Source organism: Rattus rattus, chromosome 5, assembly GCF_011064425.1.
Source record: "Rattus rattus isolate New Zealand chromosome 5, Rrattus_CSIRO_v1, whole genome shotgun sequence".
In the NCBI taxonomy this organism is placed as follows: Eukaryota; Metazoa; Chordata; class Mammalia; order Rodentia; family Muridae; genus Rattus; species Rattus rattus.
The window spans coordinates 99,686,133-99,708,775 of record NC_046158.1 but is presented as its reverse complement, the minus strand read 5'-3'; the positions used below and the strand labels follow the sequence as shown (position 1 = coordinate 99,708,775).

At 48.7% G+C, this 22,643-nt stretch overlaps 1 protein-coding gene across 3 annotated transcripts in view; it reads left to right on the top strand.

Moving 5' to 3' along the window:
- Frmd5 (FERM domain containing 5) overlaps nucleotides 1-22,643 on the top strand; it is a 260,405-nt gene that overhangs the window by 224,322 nt on the left and 13,440 nt on the right. For all 3 annotated transcript variants that reach the window (XM_032904080.1, XM_032904079.1, XM_032904078.1), the window contains exons 5-8: nucleotides 8,732-8,829; nucleotides 11,053-11,176; nucleotides 15,661-15,748; nucleotides 21,555-21,643. In XM_032904080.1, the coding sequence (XP_032759971.1) occupies nucleotides 8,732-8,829; nucleotides 11,053-11,176; nucleotides 15,661-15,748; nucleotides 21,555-21,643 (399 nt within the window). The remainder of the gene's footprint in view (nucleotides 1-8,731; nucleotides 8,830-11,052; nucleotides 11,177-15,660; nucleotides 15,749-21,554; nucleotides 21,644-22,643) is intronic.

Genomic DNA, 22,643 nt, shown 5'->3' with positions numbered 1-22,643 from the left:
ATCTGGAAGTACCCAGTTCTCTCTGGAGGAGTGCTTTCTGGGTAGAACCTGTTTCTGTGTGTTGGTGCCTCCCACTTTCTTTGCTCCCAGCCTCTGGGAACTTCGCACTTTCTTTTGGGTCTCTAATTGCTCGCTCTACAAGGGAGCTGGAGTAACTAATTGCTCAAAGGCAGTTTTCCCCTTGCCTATAATGTGCTCCAGTGATGGTTTTGGAGCGAACCTTGGTGTTGCTGCTTGATTTCAGGTTTGGAAATAGTCTCCAGTGGCCCAAGTACCAAGGCGTGACATAAAAGTCGGGGTGGGAAACACTGTGAGTCTGAATCCAAACAGGTAGATCCTAGTGTGCTGTTTGGACAGGTGCATGTGTTAATCGCACTGGGCGAGAATAAGACTGCTACCACATTTGTGAGACAAATTTGAAGCAAGCTTTGTTAACTACTGGCCAGGACAGTGGCAACTGGCCAGGACCCTACCTGGGATGCCCAGAGAATGGCCCCAGATGATGTTAGTCCAACCTACAAGGCTACGTACTTCCTGCCTTCATACAGTCAGGGGCAAGCATACAGCCTGGCATATGTCCTGTCTAAGTACCTCTCACCTGTGTGTGATCAAGCACATCCTGTGCAGTTGAGGCAACCAGTCTTGTTTACAGAAGTGAAAACAACCAATTTGCCGTCTTACATAACAACAGCCCCCAGCAACCTGTTATCTGTCCTTGGGCAAATGGGGCTCACTGGCTAGAGGCATTTTTGTATTATAGAGCCCTTAAGCACAGTAATTTAAACTTAAATACAACTTTAACCTTCACACACAAAGCTTTCTTCATTTTAGGAACCATGCTCTGGGGCAGGCATGCTATAAGCCCTGTCTTTTCCCCTGGAGAAAGAGAAAAGGCCTCTATCCTACAGCCGCCCCACATCTGAACCAGACGCATGCTAAGCCTTGCTTCAGAAGTTCAGAAACTGTGCTGCTGGGATCCCTTAGTCTGTCCTCAGCAAACCACTTGTGGCAGGTGGGAACATTAAAGAAGAAAAGCCACTAGCCCCTCCCCCTGCCTTAGAGAAGGCAAAGTCAGAACAGAGGTAACTGCCCATCATAGAAGCTGCTTGTCCTGGAAAGCCTTGAGATCTGTTCTGGGTCCTGAACTTCCTTGTTTTCTCTGTGTGTACCCAACTATAAAGCACAGGGGACATTGGTGTGACTGTGAGAACTGTGAGTTCTGCTCATCTGCATGGGACTAAAAGTGACTCCCACTGTCTCAGGGGACAGCCCTGTAGCTTCACAGATCCATGGGGACAGGGCCACTATGCTCATCAACTGGAAGAACATTTTGTCAAGGCGTTACTCCCTCTCATGACTTGAGCACCCTTCTCTCTGCTGAGTGCCAGAGCAGGCCCTGTCCACTCCTGTCCAGGTCAGACCAAGCTTGATACTTGTTGTGAAAGCCAGCACCCCCTCCTACCACCAGCAGCATCCCCTGTGCTCTCTTTCATTGACCCCACAGAGGGTCCGAAAGGGATTAGTCTAACAGTTTTGTGACTGCCCCCAGACACGAGGTTGTCTAATGGTTTTCTTGGCTTTCTTTTTTTTTTTTTTTTCTTTTTTTTGGAGCTGGGGGCCGAACCCCGGGCCTTTTGCTTTCTAGGCAAGCGCTCTACCCCTGGGCCCAAACCCCAACCCCGGGTTTCTTTGCTTTTGTGGGCTCATAATCCAGTTTTTAAAAAATCAAAAGTAACTGCATTATCTTAACATACTGACCCTCCTACCAAGAAGCCACATGGTCCTGGTGGCCCAGGGGCTTGGCCATATATTATCCAACCTCAGTAACCTCTGGACAGTTCCCAGAATGAGGGTGGTGATCCCCATCTGCAAACTGTGGGGGGGATTAACCAGTTTACTATTGTGTGTGTGTGTGTGTGTGTGTGTGTGTGTGTGTGTGTGTACACATGAGTGTATATATACAAGTATGTGAGTGGGTACATGCCTGTTCCCACACAGAGGCCAAAAGAGGTAACCAGATCTTTCAGTGCTAAAGTTACAAGCTTGTAATATGGTGCTGGAATCTAAATGCCAGTTTTCATGACCGAGTAGCAGGTACCTTAACCACTGAGCCATCTCTTAAGTCCCTATATCATCATCATCATCATCATCATCATCATCATCATCATCATCATCACCACCACCACCACCACCATCATCATCACCATCATCACCACCATCACCATATCTCCTCCTCCCCCTCCTCCTCCCTCTCCTATTTCTCTTTTTTGTCATCATCCTCCTCCTCCTCCTTAATGTTTATAAAAGAAAAACAAATTAATAATAATAATTAATTGCATTGGACAGCTCACAACGGTCAGTAACTTCTGCTCCTATGTGATCTGACACCTCTGTCCCCTAAGGACACCTGCACACACTGTGAATGCATGTACTCACAGACAGACACACAGACACAGAGAGACAGACAGAGATAGAGAGATAGAGACAGACAAAGAGAAAGAGAGAGACAATGAAAAGAGACTTTGAGGGCTGGAGGGCTGGCTCAGTGGTTCAGAGCACTGGCCGTTCTTCCAGGGGATGCAGGTCTGCTTATGAGCACACAGTGGCTTACAGCCACCTACAGCTCTAGTTCTTGGTATCACGCATGCATCTAATACAAAGGGACAGTTACAGACAAAACACCTATACACATAAGAACTTTTTAAATTAAAAAAAGGAAGCGAAACTTTGTGGTCGGTCAGGTGGGGGAAGTTGGAGGGAGGTGGTTGTGGATGGATATGATCAATAAAGACTCCTAGCCACAAAACCAAGTAGTTAGACATATAAACAAACTAAGCTTTTATTATCACAGATTCTGTAGATTGTAAATAAGTCCAGGCAGGGCTCCGTTTGGGCTTAGGTTTGTTTTGTTGTTTTTGAGAGTGCCTCTATGGTAGCCTAGGCTGGTCTTGAACTCACAATTCTCCATACCTCCACCTCCCTAGCGCTGAGACTACAGCCTTGTATCTCCATGCCCAGTAAAGGGTCTTACACTTCTGGGTACACCTCCAGCCCCCAGGGAGCCGTGCACTGAGTGAAGTGCACTTCAAGGACAGTGGCAAGTGTGTCAGCCTCTCTGCCAACTGCATACATCCCCATGCACATCTCAGACAATCCCTTCTCACTCTACATCACTAGCCTTCCTTCCCCAGAGTGCAGTATTCTGCACTGTTCATCCATTCGCCCATCGGTGGTATGAACCACAGGGTGCCTGGCCTGATTTGCAGTTTTTTCCCCTCTCTGGAATATTCCATGAAGCCATGGGATTAGCTCCAAATGTCTCGTTCGCATCCCTACTGATCTGAGGAGAGCGGGTACCTGCCCCAGCCTCACTCAGAACCCATAATTCATTCCTGGCTCTGAGCCCCTCGTCACATCATCCCACCTTGCTGCCAACTAATTTAGTTGTCAGTGTGTCGGGTCTGGTTTTTTTTTTTTTCCTGGCAATCTCACTCCTAAATTTCACTGCCACCTCAGCCACTTCTGTGGAACGAGGCTAAGAAGGGAAGGAAGGGGTGAGCCAAGAGTGAAAACCTCTACCTCACCTTATCCACTGAGACCTTCCCACAGCACAGACTTAGTTTCCAAATCCTGGTTAACCTCCTTTTGTTTTTTTATAAATAATAAATAGATTTTCTTGTCTAAACTGGGGATGGGGTCAAGAAAATGAAGGCTTGGGCACCAGGTGTTGCTTTTACCAGGGACCACAGGCGGGTGAGCTCTGAGAGACCAAGTGCCAGAAGGAAACAGAGTATGAGCACAGCCGCACCTCACCAGGAGGCGGAGGGCCCGGCACACAGCAGGCGTTAAAGGGATTCGGTAGAATGAACGTGTGCATCAGCGCATGGAGTCCCCAGTTGCTTATTCTTTCAATTAATATTATTTGAGGCTCCATTAGGCTACCATGGATTGCCAAACCTTTCCGGAAGGGGACAGAAAATGAGTGTTTTGGGCTTTTGGAACCATATGGTCTGTGTCACAACTACTCGGTTCCATCAGCGCCTTTCGGAAGCAGCCACAGACGATGCATGAATGAGTGATCAAGGCCGTATTCCAGTAAAACCTGGCTCTATTAGAAAGTACACCAGCAGACCCTGCATGCCAACCCCTGGCTAAGAAATCAGCAGGAGCTGGATTTAAATCTCAGATTATTTTTAGTTACGGGACAGGGCAAATAGCAGTCCTTGTTGGCCCTCAGTTTCCTTGTGTATGAAAATGGGACAGAAACGGCAGCTACTGGTGGAGTCCTTGAGGCCTGAAGAGGCAGTGTATATGCAACAGCAGACTTTGGGGCATGGTGTGTGCTCACGGAGAGGGGCAGGCATTGGGGTTTTGTTTCCTGCTGCTCATCTGTCTCCCTTCCTTGATATGTCACTGGGACAGGGTGACCAGTTTCTACGCTCGAGTACCTGTGATGCCACTGGCCTTATGAAGGACAGAAAGAGATAAGCAAAGCTTTACAAACAAAGCAAGCCAACCGGCCACAGTCAGTGAGATGGCGCAGGGTAAACATGCTCGCTGAGCAACCCTGAACACGCTGAATTCCATCCCACGGGCACGTGAAATCCCAGGCTCAGCACTCAGCAGGATAGGTGGGGAGGACCCGCTAGAGGCTTGCCGACATAGAACAGCAGCAGCAGTAAGAGAGGCCTGCGTGCCCAAGGTGGAGGGTTCACCCAAGCGGTAGGGTTCAGCAGAGAAAGGCACTCGCTGACAAGCCTGGAGGTCCGAGTTCAATCCCTGGCACCACCCTGTGGGAAGGAAAGAACCAACTCTCACGAGCTGTCCCCCAACCCCAACACACACACAAATAGAAAATAAAACCTTTGTTTTAGAAATCAGTGTGTGTGCCCACAGAAACTAGAAGCAGACATTGAATCCTCTGGAGCTGGAGTCTCAGGCAATAATGAACAGCCTTGTGGGAACTGAACTCAGATTCTCTGAAAGAGAAGCAAGTGTTCTTAACCACTGAGCCATCTCTCCAGCCCATATATAAATTCATATATATATATATACATATATATATGTATGTATGTATGTATGTATATGTATATATACACATACATACATTTATACATATATACATATTGTATAGAAGGAATATATGTATTAAAGAATATATATATACATGAACTTTTGAAAAAGATTGTCTCTGATTTCCTCTCTGAACCACTGTGAACTGCTCTCTGGTGACACTTTGGTGCTGCTCTCTCCTCTGGTAGATAGATGAATTACTGCAGGCTAGCAAAAGCTCTGGACACAGACTGAGATGGGTGACACTGGACAAGTCATGACACATCCCTGGATATGTCTCTTCAGCGAAGAACTGAGGGACTTCTGCTCCTTAACTCTGGCTCTGAGGAGCAAGAGCTCTTGGCTGGACCCGGCCGGCAGGCCTGGTGGCTGATTCCTCATCTGGCAAACACCATTGTCCTGATGACAGAGCCCCATACACCAAGATAACCCCGTAGGCCTTGTGTGGTGGGAGGGCGCTGGAGTCTCGCGGGCATGGGCTCAATGATGCTGTGATCGGTTTCAGCACCAAGTCAACCCAAAACTTTCTGGACACCACTGTGGGAGAAAACCAAGGGGACCTCATGAAGATGTTGGTGGATGGTTCTGTGAGCTCACCTCTGGCTGTGGTCTAATGACTGCTTTTCCTTAGGGCATACGGTGGTGCCCTTTCTTCCTTCCCTCCATTTGCCCTGGCATTGCTTGAGAGTTTTTGTCTCCTCACCCCTGAGGCCTTGCAGCCGTGCTAATAACATCAGAAACCCAAAGGTCTCCCAGCCACACAAAGCTGCATACATTCCAGCTCACCAGGAAAAGCTGTCAGGGGCCGACCCACAGCAATGTTAAGCAGCCATCTTCTGTGTGAGGAAGCCAGGCACCTCAGAAACTCTAGAGCAGCTCTCTCAGACCACAGGAGCACCTCTGACATGCTACCCTGGGGGAACGTTCCTCAGTCTGACATAGAGAATCACCATCTAGGCCTGTGGGTTCTGTTTGAAACACCTCCATTAGTCCAGATTTCAGTCGCAGATGAGCAGCAAGAAAGGAATGATATATGAATCTAAGCCCAGGAAGTGAGCAATGGTTGGGGGCAAAGGTTCTATCCACATCCTGCCAAAACCTGTGGAAGGTGGGAGCTGGAACGGAAAGGCAGGGAAGTACTCGCTAGCTCGCCTCTCCCACACACCGTGTGGCATTTCACTGTGGGAAGCAGAGTGCAGACAGGCTGGGTTGGTTAGATCCGTCTTAAGCAGTCACTCTGCATGACGCCAGTGTTTCTTGGCGAATATTTGGGCCAAGTGGGTTTGGTAAAGGAGAGGAAGGGCTCTTACGAACTGCCAGGCAGAACTCCTTCCCTTTCTTTTGCCTTGGGGAAGGTACCATGTATGGACGTGGTCACAATGATACCTTGGTCACAGGGTTACTTCTGCATTTCCTCGGACTCTGCCTCTTATGGGCATGTCACGTGAGGAGCTTGGTATAAGGTGCAGGCTCCAAATAATACCAGTACTGCTGGTGGACACTGTACTTGGAGTAGCAAGGCAAGGGGGCCTTGGACAGCTGCCTGATCTTGACTGAGTCTCCATTCTTGGTACCCAGAGCTCACACTCCACTTCCTCCAAAAGTTGTACTGTAGATGGTGATGGCTCTCTCTCTCTCTCTCTCTCTCTCTCTCTCTCTCTCTCTTCCTCTCTCTCTCCCTCTCTCTCTCTATCTCTCTCACCCCCCCCATTTTTACATGATTAATTGGACAAGTAGTTCAGACTGAGTTTAAAACAGAGGAAGCCAATTAGCCAAAGAGGCCTTAAATTCTGCTGCTCGAAGTCAGTGGAACTGAAGGGGATCACATTCCATTCCTCCTTGCTCCCCAGGGGTGCCGTGGTCATATGTGGCTGTCTAACAAAGTCTGTCAACCCTAGCTTAGGGTAACTGGCCATCTCAGGCCTTGTATGGGTTGAGAAGCCGGTAGCTTCCAGCTCAAGATCAGTCATGAAATGGCTGGGACTTGATTCATCTAAAGGCATTCATGTGACTGATGGCAGACAGCACCCCCTGTCCACCAAGGGCCTTTCAGCAGGGCAGTGTAAGTGTTCTCAAGAGAAAGAACAAAGCAGGGGTTGACTCGGTGACAAGCCAGTCACTTCCGTTTTGTCACTAATAGCAAAGCACTAAGACCCGCACCTACTCAGAGGTGAGGATCAAGCATTATCTCATGAAACAAGTATGTGAAAGAGCCAAGGTTGTATTTTTTAAGATTTATTTGTGTGTTTACTTAATACATGTGAGTAAACCGTCACTGTCTTCAGATACACCAGAAGAGGGCATCAGATTCCACTACAGATGGTTGTGAGCCACCATGTGGTTGCTGGGATTTGAACTCAGGACCTCTGGAAGAGCAGTCAGTGCTCTTAACCACTGAGCCATCTCTCCAGCCCCCAAGGTTGTATTTTTGACCCACCACAGGGGCCTCCTGGCCACGGGACCCACTCAAGGGACTGATGTGCCTTGTAGCCTTAGGTCTGCTCTTGTTGGGAGACTTGTGAGAGCGTGGTCATCTGTCAGCACACTCTTGGTAAAGATATTTCCAGACCATCCCACTGTGTCAGGGGCCGTCCAGCTGCCTGAGACACCACAGAGCAGTTACAGTCTCAGAGGACAGGATCATTCGGTGGTAAAGAGCCAAGGTCCTGACATTATGAATTTGGATCTGGCCTTTGCCATGTAGTTGTGTGTCTGTGAGAAAACCACTAAAGCCTGAGCTTTATCTGGACAAAGTGGAGGTAGTAGTAACACCTATTTCACAGTGCTGGGTAAGAATGAAACGAGCTATGAGTGGTGAATCATGCAGCATCGGTCCTACCGGACGGGAGCTCGGAGAAGGGACGACTCCTCTTCCTGATACCCTACCTCTACCTCACATGTACACTCCGTGTTCTAAGAGATGTTAGCCACAGGCCCTGCTTTTGTGCTCTCACATGTACCACTTCTCACATTTTTAACTCATTTAAAGTGTGTGTGGTGGGGTGCATCTAGAGGAGGTGTCAAAGGTCAGATACTCTGGAACGAGCTATCAACAGGTTGTGTCACCCAGTGTGGATTCTGGGGACCAAGCATAGACAGCAGCCGTTCTTAGCCACCAAAGCTATCTCAGCCTCGCGTCTCACTTTTTATTTGGATTTGGAGAGATCTGATTGGCCTCTGCCCATAATTCGCAGGGGGACATCGACTGAAAGCCTCACCCGATCTCTTCCTTTGTCCTCTTCCTTTACCCACCATTCCTTTACTCCGCCAGCGGCCAAGGCAGGCCCATTTCCCCGTCTCTGATGGCACCGTTTTTTCCGGTTGTATCAGACGGCCAGAGGCTGGCTCCTCTAGATCCCAGCACTGTGGAGGCGGCAAGGAACGGGGGCTTGGGCGATACCTTATACCAGGAAGTGATATATCTGCGCTGAGCCATAGAAATAAGGTATTGATCTGAACCTTCAACATTAACAGTGCAGAGCAAAGCGTCTTGAGAGCCTGCACGGAAATGGAAAATGTATTTGTTCTATGGTATGGGAAAAAAAAATAATGTAGGAAAAATGCCCTGACAAGGATTTTGATAGGCTTACATTACATATTTGTGTCTTTAAAGCAGTGAAAGCAATCCTTTCTAGTTCATTTTCCGTTGTCTCCACAGGTACTTAGTCTTCCTGCAGATCAAAAGGGATCTCTACCACGGCCGTCTTCTCTGTAAAACATCAGATGCTGCCTTGTTAGCGGCCTATATCCTTCAAGGTAATGACTTTGGACAGAATAAATTTTCTTTTCATGCTAAGTCCTTATTACATTATTCCATTTACCACAGATGACGACTTCTTAGATCAAAACAGTTTCTAACTTGAAGCAGTGTCTAAGTTAAAGGGTTTTGCCTGGGCCATCCAGAGCCAAAAAGCCCAGCGCCCTCCTGTACCTAAGGCCCCATGGCCAGCCCCCTGAGTCATCTTGACCTCTGTGGGCTTATGCTGTACCCGGCATGCTAGTGTTTCTGGGATACTGGGGAGTAATCAGGAACCACCTGCTCCCACCCTCCTGCGACTCGCCGAGGTCTGAGGCACGATGGGATCCTGGTATCTATTTTGCAGAGCTCTCTGCTGAGAGTGTTCAATGTTTCAAGTATTCTCAAGTGAGAAGCCATTTCTTGATGCTGACGAGGAAGAGCTGAGCTTCTTGGTGCTGTTTTCCAGACCAGCTGTGGTAATCTGTCAGGAAAGTGTGGGGCATCAGCCAGGCCCTTCTCTCACAAAACGCTGAGGGTACTCAAGGGCCACCCCTCAGAATATTCTTAGTCCTCCTGCCTGAAACTGTCATTAACCACAGCATTGTTTTGGACATAAAACCATGAAGTTCCCATTAAAACCATGAACCCCTGATTGTGAGTCAGGAAACTCTCAGAAGCAACTAATGGAGAACCTGCAAAGAGCTTGCTGGCAGGAGAAATGTCAGACCTACGGTATGAGGAGGGAAGTGAGCCCCTCAGGGGCTCTGGCTCTGAGGGGGCCATTCCAGTGCCAGTCTAATGGGGAGGCACCCAGAGACCCCCCTCTCCCTTTGAAAGGAAGTCTGGCCTGTTCTGGTTGCCATGGTAAACTTTTTAACAAAGTCATTTCCTCAGGCCCATCCTGATAATGACATCAGATTTTTTTTTTTTTTCCAAAAAAGTATTTGGTGGCCAACATCAACATTTTCCCCTTGAAACTTTTCAAATAAAAGTAAATAAATCAAAGTAAATGACCTCAAGGGTTCAAGGTTACACTTACCTCAAGGAAAGCAGTCTCTTTTGTTAAACCACAGAAATATCCAAGGAATTTGGAGTTTGGCTGGATTTTTGTTACTTGGTTTTTGTTTTGTTTTGTTTTGCTTTTGAATTAAAGTCTCACTATGCTGTCCCCGCTGGACTTGAATTCCTGGGCTCAGTGATTGATTCTCCTGCCTCAGACTCCCCAGGACTTGGGGCTACAGACATTTACCAGTGCCTCACTTGGATAACTTGGAAGGTGGCATAGTTGCAGGGAAAGCACTGTGCCCGGCTGTGACATGTACTGGACTGGCACTGGAATAGCCTCAGAGCCAGAGCTCCTCTTACCACAGGTCTGACGTGTCTCACGGTCGGGTAAGCACAGGACCAAAGCACTGTGCCTTGCTGGCCTCCCAATATTTGCCCTGCCTCAGCTGAAGTGCACTTGGCTCTGTGAGAGAGGGAGAGGGGTAACCAGGAAGCTGCTGGAAAGCTCCTCTTTCCTTTTCTGAGCTACCATTCAAGCGGGGCACCTTATGTGGAGAACACTGGTTTCTGACTGGGTGAACAAAAGACTGTGGCCACATGAGCTCCCAGAGGCCCTGAAGCTGTAGGCATGAACTTCCTGGTCATGGCATTGGTCGTAGGAATGAAAAATCAGCCTTAGAATACGATGCTCCTGTACTTGGTTCCTGGGTAATAACCATTTCCATAGCAGCAGGCCTCTTAGAAGGGCCTGTATGGTGAGCCACAGTGAACACTGAACGTAGTCATCCTGTTCTGTGTGGACTGAGGGTTGAGTGCTGAACTGGGATGGAGACTCAGTCAGCAACTTCTCTTGTGCCTACTCAAATCTTCAGGATGGGATTTGGGTATCCAACCTGGCTCCCAGCAGTTCCTGTCATCCTGACCAAGCCCACTGTGTGCTGGTGCCACTCAGCATGGCTCCCAAGCCTTCCTGTGGAGCTGAATGGCTGAGGAGCATGCTACAGGCTTCCGCTCCTTTATTGCAGATTTACTTGTGGCCTTAGAGAACAGGGCCAGTCGTATTATCTCTCTGCTTTGACTTGATCTCAACCCAGAGTGTACAGTGGGGAAAGGAAGGCACACATCCCCTCCCCGTGGTCCTGCCTTCTTAGCAGCCAAGGGCCAAGCTCAGGGTCTGCCTCGGCCTCTGAGCTGTGTGCTAATATCGTTGTTTTCTTTTCCCTGCCTTTGAAAAGCCGAGATTGGGGATTATGACCCGGGAAAGCACCCAGAGGGCTACAGCTCCAAGTTCCAGTTTTTCCCGAAACATTCAGAGAAACTGGAAAAGAAAATCGCCGAGATTCACAAGACTGAACTCAGGTACGTGACACTCCCTCAGGGCCCTGGCCACTGAGCACACAGCTCTGGGCTGTGTCCTCTGCCCTCAGAGAGTACACAGAGTGATGCTCCCAGCAGTGGTGATCCAAGGGTCTAATTTTCAGGGATCCACTGTCAGCACAGCCTTCTCCTGGTGCTTCACCAAGAGCAGTTTAGGCTAGGGCTTAAATAGGACACTCCAGTCTCAGCCAAACCATTTTGAATGTTCCCTATCTTGTCTCATCTTGGAAGCGAAGCATGATGGGACCTGGCTCTTGCTTGGATGGGAGATGGTGAACTGCCCAAGGGTCTCCCTGACTTACGTCTAGGGCTTTGGTTTAGAGACGGCAGCTTCAGCTCACCCTGAGACGCCTGCACCAGAGACGCAGTGGCTGTTCCTCAGCCTGGCTGAGCCTACCCCTGCTGGACAGAGCCATAGACAACATCAATGCAGCCTCACCCTTGTGAAATAGGCTTTCTGTAGCGAGTGATTTTAGAGATCGGTGGTAGAGTGTCAGAACTCTCCATCATGTATGACGCTAGAACACAGGTTTCAGACAGAGAAACTACTTGAAGCAAAGGAATGCAATCAACTAACAAGAAGCTGGGACTCCGTTTTAATATATTACAATTCATTTTCCTCTTAGGACTTTGGAGTTATTAAGACAGTTAAGCAATAATCTAAAAAAAAAAAAGGCATTAATCAACCTATAAAAGATAGATTAAAGGAGTTGGGGATTTAGCTCAGTGGTAGAGCGCTTGCCTAGCAAGCACAAGGCCCTGGGTTCGGTCCTCAGCTCGGGGAAAAAAATGATAGATTAAATTTAAACTGCACTCAAGAATTTTGTTTATTTTTATTTTTCTTCATTATTTCCATAAATGAAGAAATAAAGACACTTTAAAGTGAAGCAAGAAAGTCACAAATTGTACTCACACCCTGAATCACTCACGGAAGAGTGTTCTAGGAGAAAATAAACCAAACCAATTCTCTGTGTCTATGGGAGAGTTGCAATAGGGCAGTGGATGAGAATGGGAATACATTCACTGCAAATTCTTAACCTGTAACAGGGTTCATGATTTGCTGTTCTGAGAAAGGACTGTGCGGGGTGGACAGGGTGCTTCTCATATTACTGAACTAAACCAGAGCCTACCACACCATGGCATGGCCTCCAAAACCTTCATCTTCGCTCAAGCAAACCATAACCCAAAGCTTCCTTAGTATTTGCAGACTGTCAGTGTCTGCTGTGACCAGACCAGAGCAGTGCAGAGCCCAGCGGTCCATGTTGTCACTGTTAGGGAAATGGTGACCCCTTGTGGTGAACATCAGGATGGCACAGACCTGCTTGTGGGCTCCCATCAAGAAGGTGTACTGACTGCTCAAAGGGTTAGGGTAGTGGGGGCGTTCCTGCAGAAAGTTAGTTCAAGGCAGGGATTCCTCAAGAAAGGGTGCCTACTGTGAAGACCCTAGAACGCCGAGCTAGCTCCAGAGGTTAACCGACTCCCAGGGGCGGATTCCTTCAACATGGAATGAAGATGTCGTAGAAGAGGAGGCACTAAGCCATGTGCCAAGCCATGGATCTGCACTTGGGCATTTTCCGAACACCTTGCTGCCTCTCAGGTTTGCTGTAGATGCAGGGCTCTGCCTTCACCCTGACACCACGGATGAAGGTCCTGCCTCGTACTCAGTGTGAAAATGCTCGCGTTTCCTTCCTTTCTGCGACTTTGGCAGCTCCCGTGGGCACAGGCTGTGGACTTGTTTCTTGATCTACTTTCCAGAAGTGGCACAGAGGCTGGCCCGTCACAGCACCAAGGGACGCTGCCTCTTCAGGAGAACACCTGAGGGAGCCTGGCCTGCTTCTCGCTTGGGTGGGCTCGCTTCCTGCTCTGCCATGTGACTTTAGGCAAACGATATATTTAGTAATGAACAATTTTTGCTCCTGCCCGCCAGCCATCAGAGCCGATGACTTCACAAGCTGCCCTCCCCACTCAGTCTGCTTTTCCAGGACTCTGCATGCAGATGAGCCCAGAGCCACTGCCACCACTGACTCTGTGGTGGCTTCATCTACATGTTCCAGGAGGCAGGCAGGAGGAGAGCTATGCCAAGGCCTCTTCAGACAGCTAGGGCCAGCTTGTTTCCATTAATAGCATCATGGAGAGCTGTGGGGTGTAGAAGCATGGCAGGATCTCCTACCACTCTTCTGAGACCTACGTTCCTGTGCCCTTTCGGCCAGTAGATAGGGTTGCGTGGCACCCACAGTGTACGCTGAACCCTTTGTATGCTGGCCCATGTCACATCGCAGACAAGAAAGCTGTGTGCAGTAGCCTACCTGCAGACATGTTGTCCCTGTCTCTGCAGTACCGCAGATTGTGAAATACCACAAAATCGTTATCTCGGAAATCCAGCAGCTGAGTGTGGTGACGGATGCACTTAGGAGGGAGAGGCAGGGAGATCTCTGTGAGTTCAACACCAGCCTATCCAAAGTAAGTTCCAGGCCAGCCAAGGACATTGTGAGACCCTGTCTAAAAAAAAAAAAATCCCATAACTCTGGCCACTCGATGCTAACTAAGCATGACATCCTGAGTTCCATATCCAGGCACCCATGGCAGGAGAGAACCAATTGTGGCAAGTCATTCTTTCTTTCTGTCTGTCTGTCTCTCTCTATCTCTCTCTGCCTCTCTCTGTGTGTCTCTGTCTCTGTCTGTCTGTCTGTCTGTCTCTCTCTCTCTCTCTCTCTCTCTCTCACACACACACACACACACACACAAAACAAAAACACACACAAAAATTAGCTCATAACAGCTAACCTTGCCCACCCTGCATTTTCTTTTACGGTTTAGGGTTTTGGTGATGATGTTTGCTTGCCTGTTTGTTTTTATTTCTCTTGTTTGTTTGTTTGTTTTTGAGGCAGGATCTCATATAGTCCAGGTTACCTTAAACCCCTGACCCACTCCCCCCTTCTTCAACCTCCCAGATACCACACACTGCCATGTCCACCCTCATCCGTATTTCAGCAGACTGTCCTCTCAGACAGTCCCTCCTGCTCCTTCCTCTTCACACTGAGCCCACCCAACTTATTATGTAGCCTGCTTCACTTTGAGTTTTGTTCTCTATTTTTTTAATTTTTATTTGTGCATGTGAATATCTTGCCTACATGAGTGTCTGTATACCATGTGTACACAGAGCACCCAGAGGCAGGAAGAGAGCACTTAGATCCCCTGGGACTGGCGTTATGGAGCTGTTATGTGTGGGTGCTAGGGATCAAACCCAGGTCCTCTGGAATAGCAACCAGAGCCCCTAACTGCTGCTGTCCCTGTAGCCCTCACTCTGAATTTTTTTTAAAAACCTTTTTTTTTTTAGATTTATTTATTTTATGTATTTGAGTACACTGTAGCTGTCTTCAGACACACCAGAAGGCATCGGATCTCATTACAAATGGTCGTGAGCCACCATGTGGTTGCTGGGAATTGAACTCAGGACTTCTAGAAGATCAGTCAGTGCCCTTAACCATTGAGCCTTCTCTCCAGCCCTCACTCTGAATTTTAACCTCAGACCTTGTTGTGTCAAGAAGCACTCATGAACGCCAACAGATCGCCAAGGAGCCGTCTCCGATGTAATAGCATTAGGGTCTCTTTATTACAAGCTCTGGCTTGTGCTCCCCTCCAACCAAACCCTGACCCAGCAGGACGGGAAGGGAAGGCAGAGCAGCCTCGAACCCTCAGCAGGTCAAGGTTTTATAGGGAATGGGAGCAAGACTCCAGCTGGCAAGCATCTAACTTGATCGTCTTGTAAGCCGACAGGTGGGTGACCATATACAATCACAAACGGTCTGAAAGTTCGTCTGAAACAATCGGACTAAAAGTAACTCTGGCCAAGGACAAGCCCTGGGGTCCTTCTTGGTACTTGGGTGTAGCTTGGGTTCAGCTGCAGGCCAAGTTCTCAGGCTTTTTTCCTTTGAAGATGGAGTCCGGTTCCAAGATGGAGTTGGTTTGGCCTGGCAACTTGAGTCTTTAAAGTTGGTTCTACAACCAAGCCGAACACTCTATGGCCGAAATGGGAGTGTGTGGCCTACTCTAATCACGTCGTTTTTTGTTTGTTTGTTTTAATGCCTCATCCCAGTAGGAATGGCAAAGCCTCCTCCCATCCTAGGTGAGACTCAGAGAGATGACAAAGCCTTCCTCAGGGTCAAGGGAAACTGTGGACAGTGTGTGTAGAAAATATCCATAGTGGCTTTCTTCCCTCGAGATGTTTACAGCCTGAAGACATCTCTCCAACCGAGACTGCTCCTAGCAAGATTAGCTAATCTTGCCTCCACCATTCAGCTGTATGTGAAACCACATCCCTGTTCAACTGTATATAACAAACAGGCCGAGTTTCCAAGGTGCTGCACCAGAGAGCCCAGTCTGCCCAGCCAATCACTTCTTAACAGGGAGTTCACCCCTGGGGAGCCGCTGGGATGAGCCCTGAGACCATCTCCTTTTCGTTCCAGTGGTCAAACACCAGCAACATCTGAGCTGAATTTCTTAAGAAAGGCCCAGACGTTAGAGACCTACGGAGTGGACCCTCACCCATGTAAGGTAAGACTCCCCTCATGGTCTTCACTGACTGTGTCTCCTGTATCAAGGCACAGAGAGAATCCACAGGCGTTCAGTGGACAGGAGCGTCTCTGCCTGTGTCGGTGCCGTGTTGGAACCCCCTCTGGATTCCACACTGCCACATCACTGTCAGAGGATCCCAGGTAAAGGTAATCTAAATAACAAATCCAAACCCAGTGCCCAGCTTTGGCAGCTGTGGGTAATTTGGTGGAAATCAATCGGAAGGACATGTGGAGAGCTCCCCACAGGGAACAATCAGCAGCCATCCAGTAACTGTCCACCCTTTACTGACCCATAATCTAGTTTCTTTCCTAGAATGGGTTTTATTGCTGATAGTGGCACAAGTCACCACGTGGGACTGCAATGGAGTCACATTTGATTCCATTATGTACCTATGAGAGTAAGGCAGGACCCAACCAGGGACAGTACACCCGGGAAGCTTCTGTAATTACTCACATATTCCTGGCATTGCAGAGATGAATTTGGTAAGTCCACCCTGAGAGTAGCAAGATCCACAGCCTTTCCTGACAGATCCACAGCCTTTCCTGGCTCTGGCCATTTCCTCCCACTATAGCTCACATCCCTGTTGTTCTACATGCTGGTTACCGCCTCTGTCTTAGCTCGTTTTTGTATCCTTTACATTGTGGGAAAGGGTGCTGTACCAGCAGCTCTAAGACTGAGCGTGTGACCTGATCAGGGTCTTCTTCCAGTTGAAGGGATGCTGGAACTTAACAAAGGAGCGAATGTGTTCCTTTCCTAGGGCTACTGTAACATTGTTGCAAACTGGGTGGCTTAAACAGTGCAGACATGTTGTTGCCTTTGTGCAAGAGGCTGCAAGTGGGGCTCTATGGTGCTCGTAGGGTTGGTTCCTTCTGAGAGCCCTGAGAGAAGGGTCTGTTCCAGCCATCAGGCTTGATTTCCATCATCCTCCTTCATCTTAGGTCTTGTATCCCCTCCTCTGTGTCAGTGTCTAAATCTCCCCCCTTTGAGAAGGACACCACTTAATACCAGACTGGGGCTCCACCTCATGGCCTCAGCTTAATTTTAATCTCTAAAGACCCTGTCTCAAAAAAAAAAGGTCATGTCAGCTAGGACATCTGAATTTGGAGGGAGAGGCTACGATCCAACAGAATGAAAACTAAGGGGCACCAAGGCAAAGCCCTGGGGAAGTGGTTTCATTTTACCTTTGAAGTAATGAAAACCTGGAGAACATTCTGGGACACAAACTTCCTCCCCTCACCTAATCCTCTGTCCACTGGGCAGCTCACTGCCAGACAGGCCTATGTTCTCAGGGCCGGCAGTCATGGGCACATCTACATGTCCTTGTAAATGATATAAGACTTTATGTCATCGTGATAAATTATCAAAGCTTCCTAAATATGTCCTGTGTATAACAAAACCGGTTTAAATTGGTTGTGATGATGCACACTGGCAGGATATGCTGACAAAGATGCAGAGACAGAAGGTTTGTGAGACAATCTGGGCTACACATTTAGCCAAGCACATGGCTCATGCCATTAATCCCAACACTTGGGAGGAAGAGGCAGATGAGTCTCCGTGAGTTTGAGGCCAGCCTGGAGTCAGGGCTACACAATGAGATGCTGTCAAAAAAAAATCTTTTAGCTACTCTGAAAATTGCTCAGACATTACCAGCAAGTAGCAGGGAACCTCACAGAAGAGAAGTGTTAGGGATATCTTGCTCTAAGCTTCAGTCCTAACCAACTACTGGGGTCTTGCTGGATTCTGACCTCCCCCCTTCTCAACTATGAGTAAGAGAACAATAAGTGTGACAGAACTTGTTCCCTGAACTGGTAAGTCACATCTTGCAACCTTCCTTATTACATAGAAAAACTGTCCTAAAGACAGGCATGGTCATCATCTCAGTGTTAGAATCCAGTCCCCTTGAGGCCTCCTGTAAGAGGGGTAAGATTCACAGCACACAGAGGTAGGTAGGCAGTACCCCAGAGTGTGACAGCTGACCTTGGGTAGCTACGGTCTTTGCTGTTGCCCGTGGAAGCCATGGGCACTGACAGCCAGCCTGGGGTCCAACCTAAATCCATGTGCACTTCTGAGCCATGAACTCCTGGCTCAGCTGTGACTTTGACATGGGCTGCTTGCCATTTAGAGCCAGTGGTCCTTTCCTTTCCTGTTAATTTTTACTGACTCTTGAACCAGTCTCGGGTGGGCGATCTTCTCCCTGTCTTATAGAAAGTCGATGTACTAGAAAGCCGTAGTTCATAAGGCCCTGAGAGGCAGAGCAACACTTTGAGTTCAGATCATTTCCACTGCTGTGTAGCTATATAGGAGAGACGCCTGGGAGACTTACTGTGGGGGAAGGGAAAGACTTTTATCCCAGACCTGGGCCTTATACTCATGTGGGCTATGCCAGGGCCCCACTGCAGACTGTATCCATGACCCTCAGGTCCTTTTATTAGGCCCTGGCAGTGTTTTCTCAGCCCTCTGAGGCAGGGAGAAATTCAGAAGTCCTCACTCTTATCATTAAGTAGCCTCGCTTTGGTGATGTGCTACGAGGCACCCCCCTTAATGTTGCTACAAGGAGAGCTGAAATAAGCTGGCAGTCAGTGTAATAAATACTGGTGATTTCTATTAACAGGGAGGCAATTACTGGGCCCAGGGAATCTGGGCCATGCAGCCCCAGGGAGGACAGAAGAGGGATCGTTTTGATAATTAAATGAGAGCAGACTGCTTCGGCTGGGCTCTGTTCTCCTGGACTGATTAAGAAGCTAACGTTGGTCCTGTGCGTGCTTCTGCCAAAGCGTCCTTGTCTGGGGCAGGGAGGCTGCCTGGGGGTGTCTGGATCATACAGCCTGGCCGGCACCACCCACCTCTGACCATTCCCTGGGTCTCGCCTCCTACTGTGTCACAGCCACCAATCCCTTCTATCATTTCGAGTTCATGACCATCCAGATCTTCCTGCTTGAAGACCTGTTTCCACACGCATTTCCTAACTACAGAACCTCAGCTGTCAATATCAAAGGGAAAGAAAGTCAAATGTTAGGGTTTTGTCTGAAGTTCAACAGTCTGCTCAGACCGACACAGCCATTAGTGTACGTGGTCGCCCACTATGCAGAACTTCTGAGGTAACAGCCCTACCTAAAATGTGGAGAAACTAAAGGGCTTGGCTACAGTCACGCAGTGCAGCCAGGCCTGGACCTAACAGGCCCGTAGCACCGGTGCCTTTCTGCCGGGAGACAGCAGAGGCCGGCCCAGCCACCCCGCTTCCTCACCACTTTCTCTGTTATGAAATCTCCACTATCTCCAGGCCTGGCCCTCCCATCCCTCTAGCCCAGCGGTTTTCAGCCTGTGGGTCGCAGTCCCTTAGGGTGACCCTTTCACAGAGGTCTCCCAAGGCCATAAGAAAGCACAGATATCTGTGCCCAAAGATACCTGTGCAAGCTCCAAAGATGAGTAATTTACATTGCGATTCATGACAGTAGCAAAATTACAGTTGTGAGGTAGCAACAAAACAACCTTATGGTCGGGAGGTCACCATACATGTGGAACTGTATCAAAAGGTCACGGGGTCAGGAAGGTTGAGAATCACTGAGCTGCTCTTCCTTCTAGACCCTTTCCTATGCCTCAGAAAGCTTTATGAGACACCCTTCCACCTCTACTCCAGCCTTCCCTTATCCCTGTAAATACGAACTTCCCCCGCCGTAGCCCAGTGTCCTCCATGAGCCACATCACTGTCTCACACCACCTCTGCTAAATCTTCCGTGAGCCTGTTCTACACTAGCGCACACACTCTGAGGTCGTGCCCCTCGCAGCCCCTGTCTGCGGGTCCACCCTGCACAGGGACAGAAAGCTTTTCAAGGCCCACCCTCTATCTTAGATTGGCTGCCTCCCTCTGGCATTGTCCCCACAAATGTCACCTACCTTGCTTGATCCATGTTTATGCCAACTCAGCCAAGTTAGGCCTGCGGCCTCCTGGCGGTCAGGGACCGTGTTTGCGTGCCGCATCTTGTACTGGTTTGTTGTCAATCACCTCCAAGCGCTGGTGACAGGCAGGAGGAAGCCAGCCACATGACTCGGAAGAAACCAGGCTTCTGTCTTCTTTTAAAGCCTTTGCTAAGCCCTTGGGTTAAATGACCCTGTGCTTTGTGGCCAAGTGTCTGGTTCCCCACATCCCAGAGGAAATGGTAGTGATGAGGTTAGTCCAAAAGGTTTAGAAAGCACACATATATTCCTGGGCCCAGATGCTCACACTTGCGAGCCTGACTCTGAGAGGCAGCTTTAAGGCAAATGCTTTTTCCCTTGAGGTGAGGCTCACTGGGTCCTGCCGAGGGTCCCCTGTCTCTAAATATCTGTGCCAGGGTGGCAAGCTCTGAAGCTGAGAGAAACCAGAACTGCCCACTTGATGCAAGGTTTTCCAGAAATCTCCATCGTCACTTACGTATCCTGAAAGCAGAGCCTGACTGACGCAGTGTCTTGATCCAAAGGAAGCTGAGGTCACCTCTACTAGGCAACCTCTTGCACCTGGGATCCTCCACCTGAGGGTACCAGGCCCCATGTTTTCTGATGCGCCTTCACCCCACTTGCTCAGCAAAATCCCCAGCCTGGTGCTGACACACTGGGGTGCTGCTTATGTCTCCATCTAAACTCTCCTGATGTAATTATCCCATGGTATTATGTAAACAGAGACAGTGATACGCCGCCTGTCAGCTGATTCGTTTTGGCAGTACTTGGGATTGAACCCAGGACTTTACACATGCTAGGCAAGTGTTCTGCCCCTGAATCCCCAGTCCTCTTTAACTTCCTACTGAGTTACCCAGACTGACCTTGAAGTTACTCTGTAGCCTAGGCACACCTTTAATTTAGGATCTTCCTGCCTCAGCCTTGGATTACAGGCCTGAGTAGTAACCATTTACACACACACACTATCATAAAATTCACCCTTTTACTTGTGCAGTCAGTGGTTTTTAGTATATTCACAGTCACCCCTACCATCTAATTTTAGAATATTTTTGTGACCCCCATAAAGGTCCAGCCATGTTGTACATATGAGTACCCCATTCCTCTTTACTGCCGGTTAATATCCGATGCACTACCATCTACCACTCGCTCTTCTGCCTGTTGATGAAGGAACATTCTCTTCTGCAGCTGGACTGGATTGCTCACATTGTGTAGCTACTCTAAAAAGCCGTAGTAGTAACATCCATACACCTAAAGGCTCATTAAAATTCTCTTCGGCATAGCCCTAAAAGTGGAATTGTTGGGTCATGTAGTAACTCTATATCTAACCATTTCCCAATTGTTTCCCAAGGTGACCGTACTAGTTTAAAAATCACACCAGCGATACAATGGTCTTGACATTCTCTCTGGCTGTCCACACCAGCCTGCAGAGGCTGGTGCCATCACCACACACTGTACGATGTCACCCCATCGATGGCACAGTAGTACAGTTGCCATCACACTGAGGCGCATCTGGCAAGTAGCAGGACTGGGACTCAAGCTGTGAACTTGTGCTCTTTAATGTCCTGCACATCTTACAACGGCCTACTAAAAGGCGGTTCCCCTGCTTCGCCTATAGATAGCATGGGTGTCCATCTATGGTTTTTGAGACTGGCTTCTCCTGCAGCCTGGGCTGGCCTGGAACTCACTATGTAGCTGAAGATGACCTTGAACTCTGATCTTCCTGCCTCTACCTCCTGAGTGCTGGAACCAAAGGTGTTTGCCGCTACCGCAGACTTAGAGCAATGTGTTTTCCCCCCTTTCTCTTCCATACCTGCACCTCTATGGCTCAGTGAGCAGTCTCTCTCCATTACAGGATGTGTCAGGAAATGCTGCATTTCTGGCCTTCACTCCTTTCGGGTTTGTTGTTCTTCAAGGAAACAAGAGGGTTCACTTCATAAAATGGTGAGTGTCTGTCTTCATCTGCAGAACAGGTTCCTCGTGCATCACTAACTGGGGAGGGGCTGTGGTACCCATGTCCTTTGTCTGTGATGGGCAGCTACGGTTTGCAGCCTTTCCCAAAGCCTTGAGTTGAGAAAGAGCCGATCAAGGTAGTGGTCTTCTCTGTGGGATCCTGTCCTTTCAAAGGGTGTTCCTGAGAGTCAGCAGCCTCTGCAGACAGAGAGGGCACTGGGGTTTGATCTCGAGGGAAACCTTCAACTGGAGCCAACATAAGGGAAGTCCCCAAGTGAAGACCCTAAGTCTTTGGGTCCATCACTCACTGAGGGTCACTGCCGATAATTAAGGCCGTCCAGGAGTATCTTAATACATAGCCCAATGCTCTCACTTACTCTTCTGACAAGGGAGGGGCTCACAGACAGCTAGATGTCACCTATGACATGTGAAATACCCTCGGCCCAGTCTGCTGGAGATGAGACACTGCTGCCCCACACATCCCCATCCTTAGGGCTCCGTGTCCCTTGGCCTCTGAGAGCCACATCCTCCCTTTCCCCTCCCTCTCCCCTGCCACATCTAGCATGCAGGAGCCACTGTCTCGGTTGTACCTGCCCACCTTACTTCCCCTCCTTGTTTCAGTTGGGGGTGGCTACGTGTTGACATGTGGATATCTTGGGACCTGTGTGCTTCCCTGTCTGTATAAACATCTGTTGCTCTCACCAAGATATTCTGCATAATTGAGAACCTGTCTTTTTTTTTTCTTAAAAAAATTGTAATCTTTGACAATTTTCTACATATATACAATGTATCTTGATACGATCCATCCCAACCCCTCTGGCCACTCCCCTAAGATACCCCTCCCCCCATGCCTCTCCTTCACATTTGTGGCCTTTTTTTTTTTTTTTTTTTTTTTTTTTTTTTTTTTTAAGGCAGCATCTGTCTACATAGCCCCGTGGTTGTCCTGGAACTTACTATGTAGACCAAGCAGGTTTCAAACTCACAAAGATCT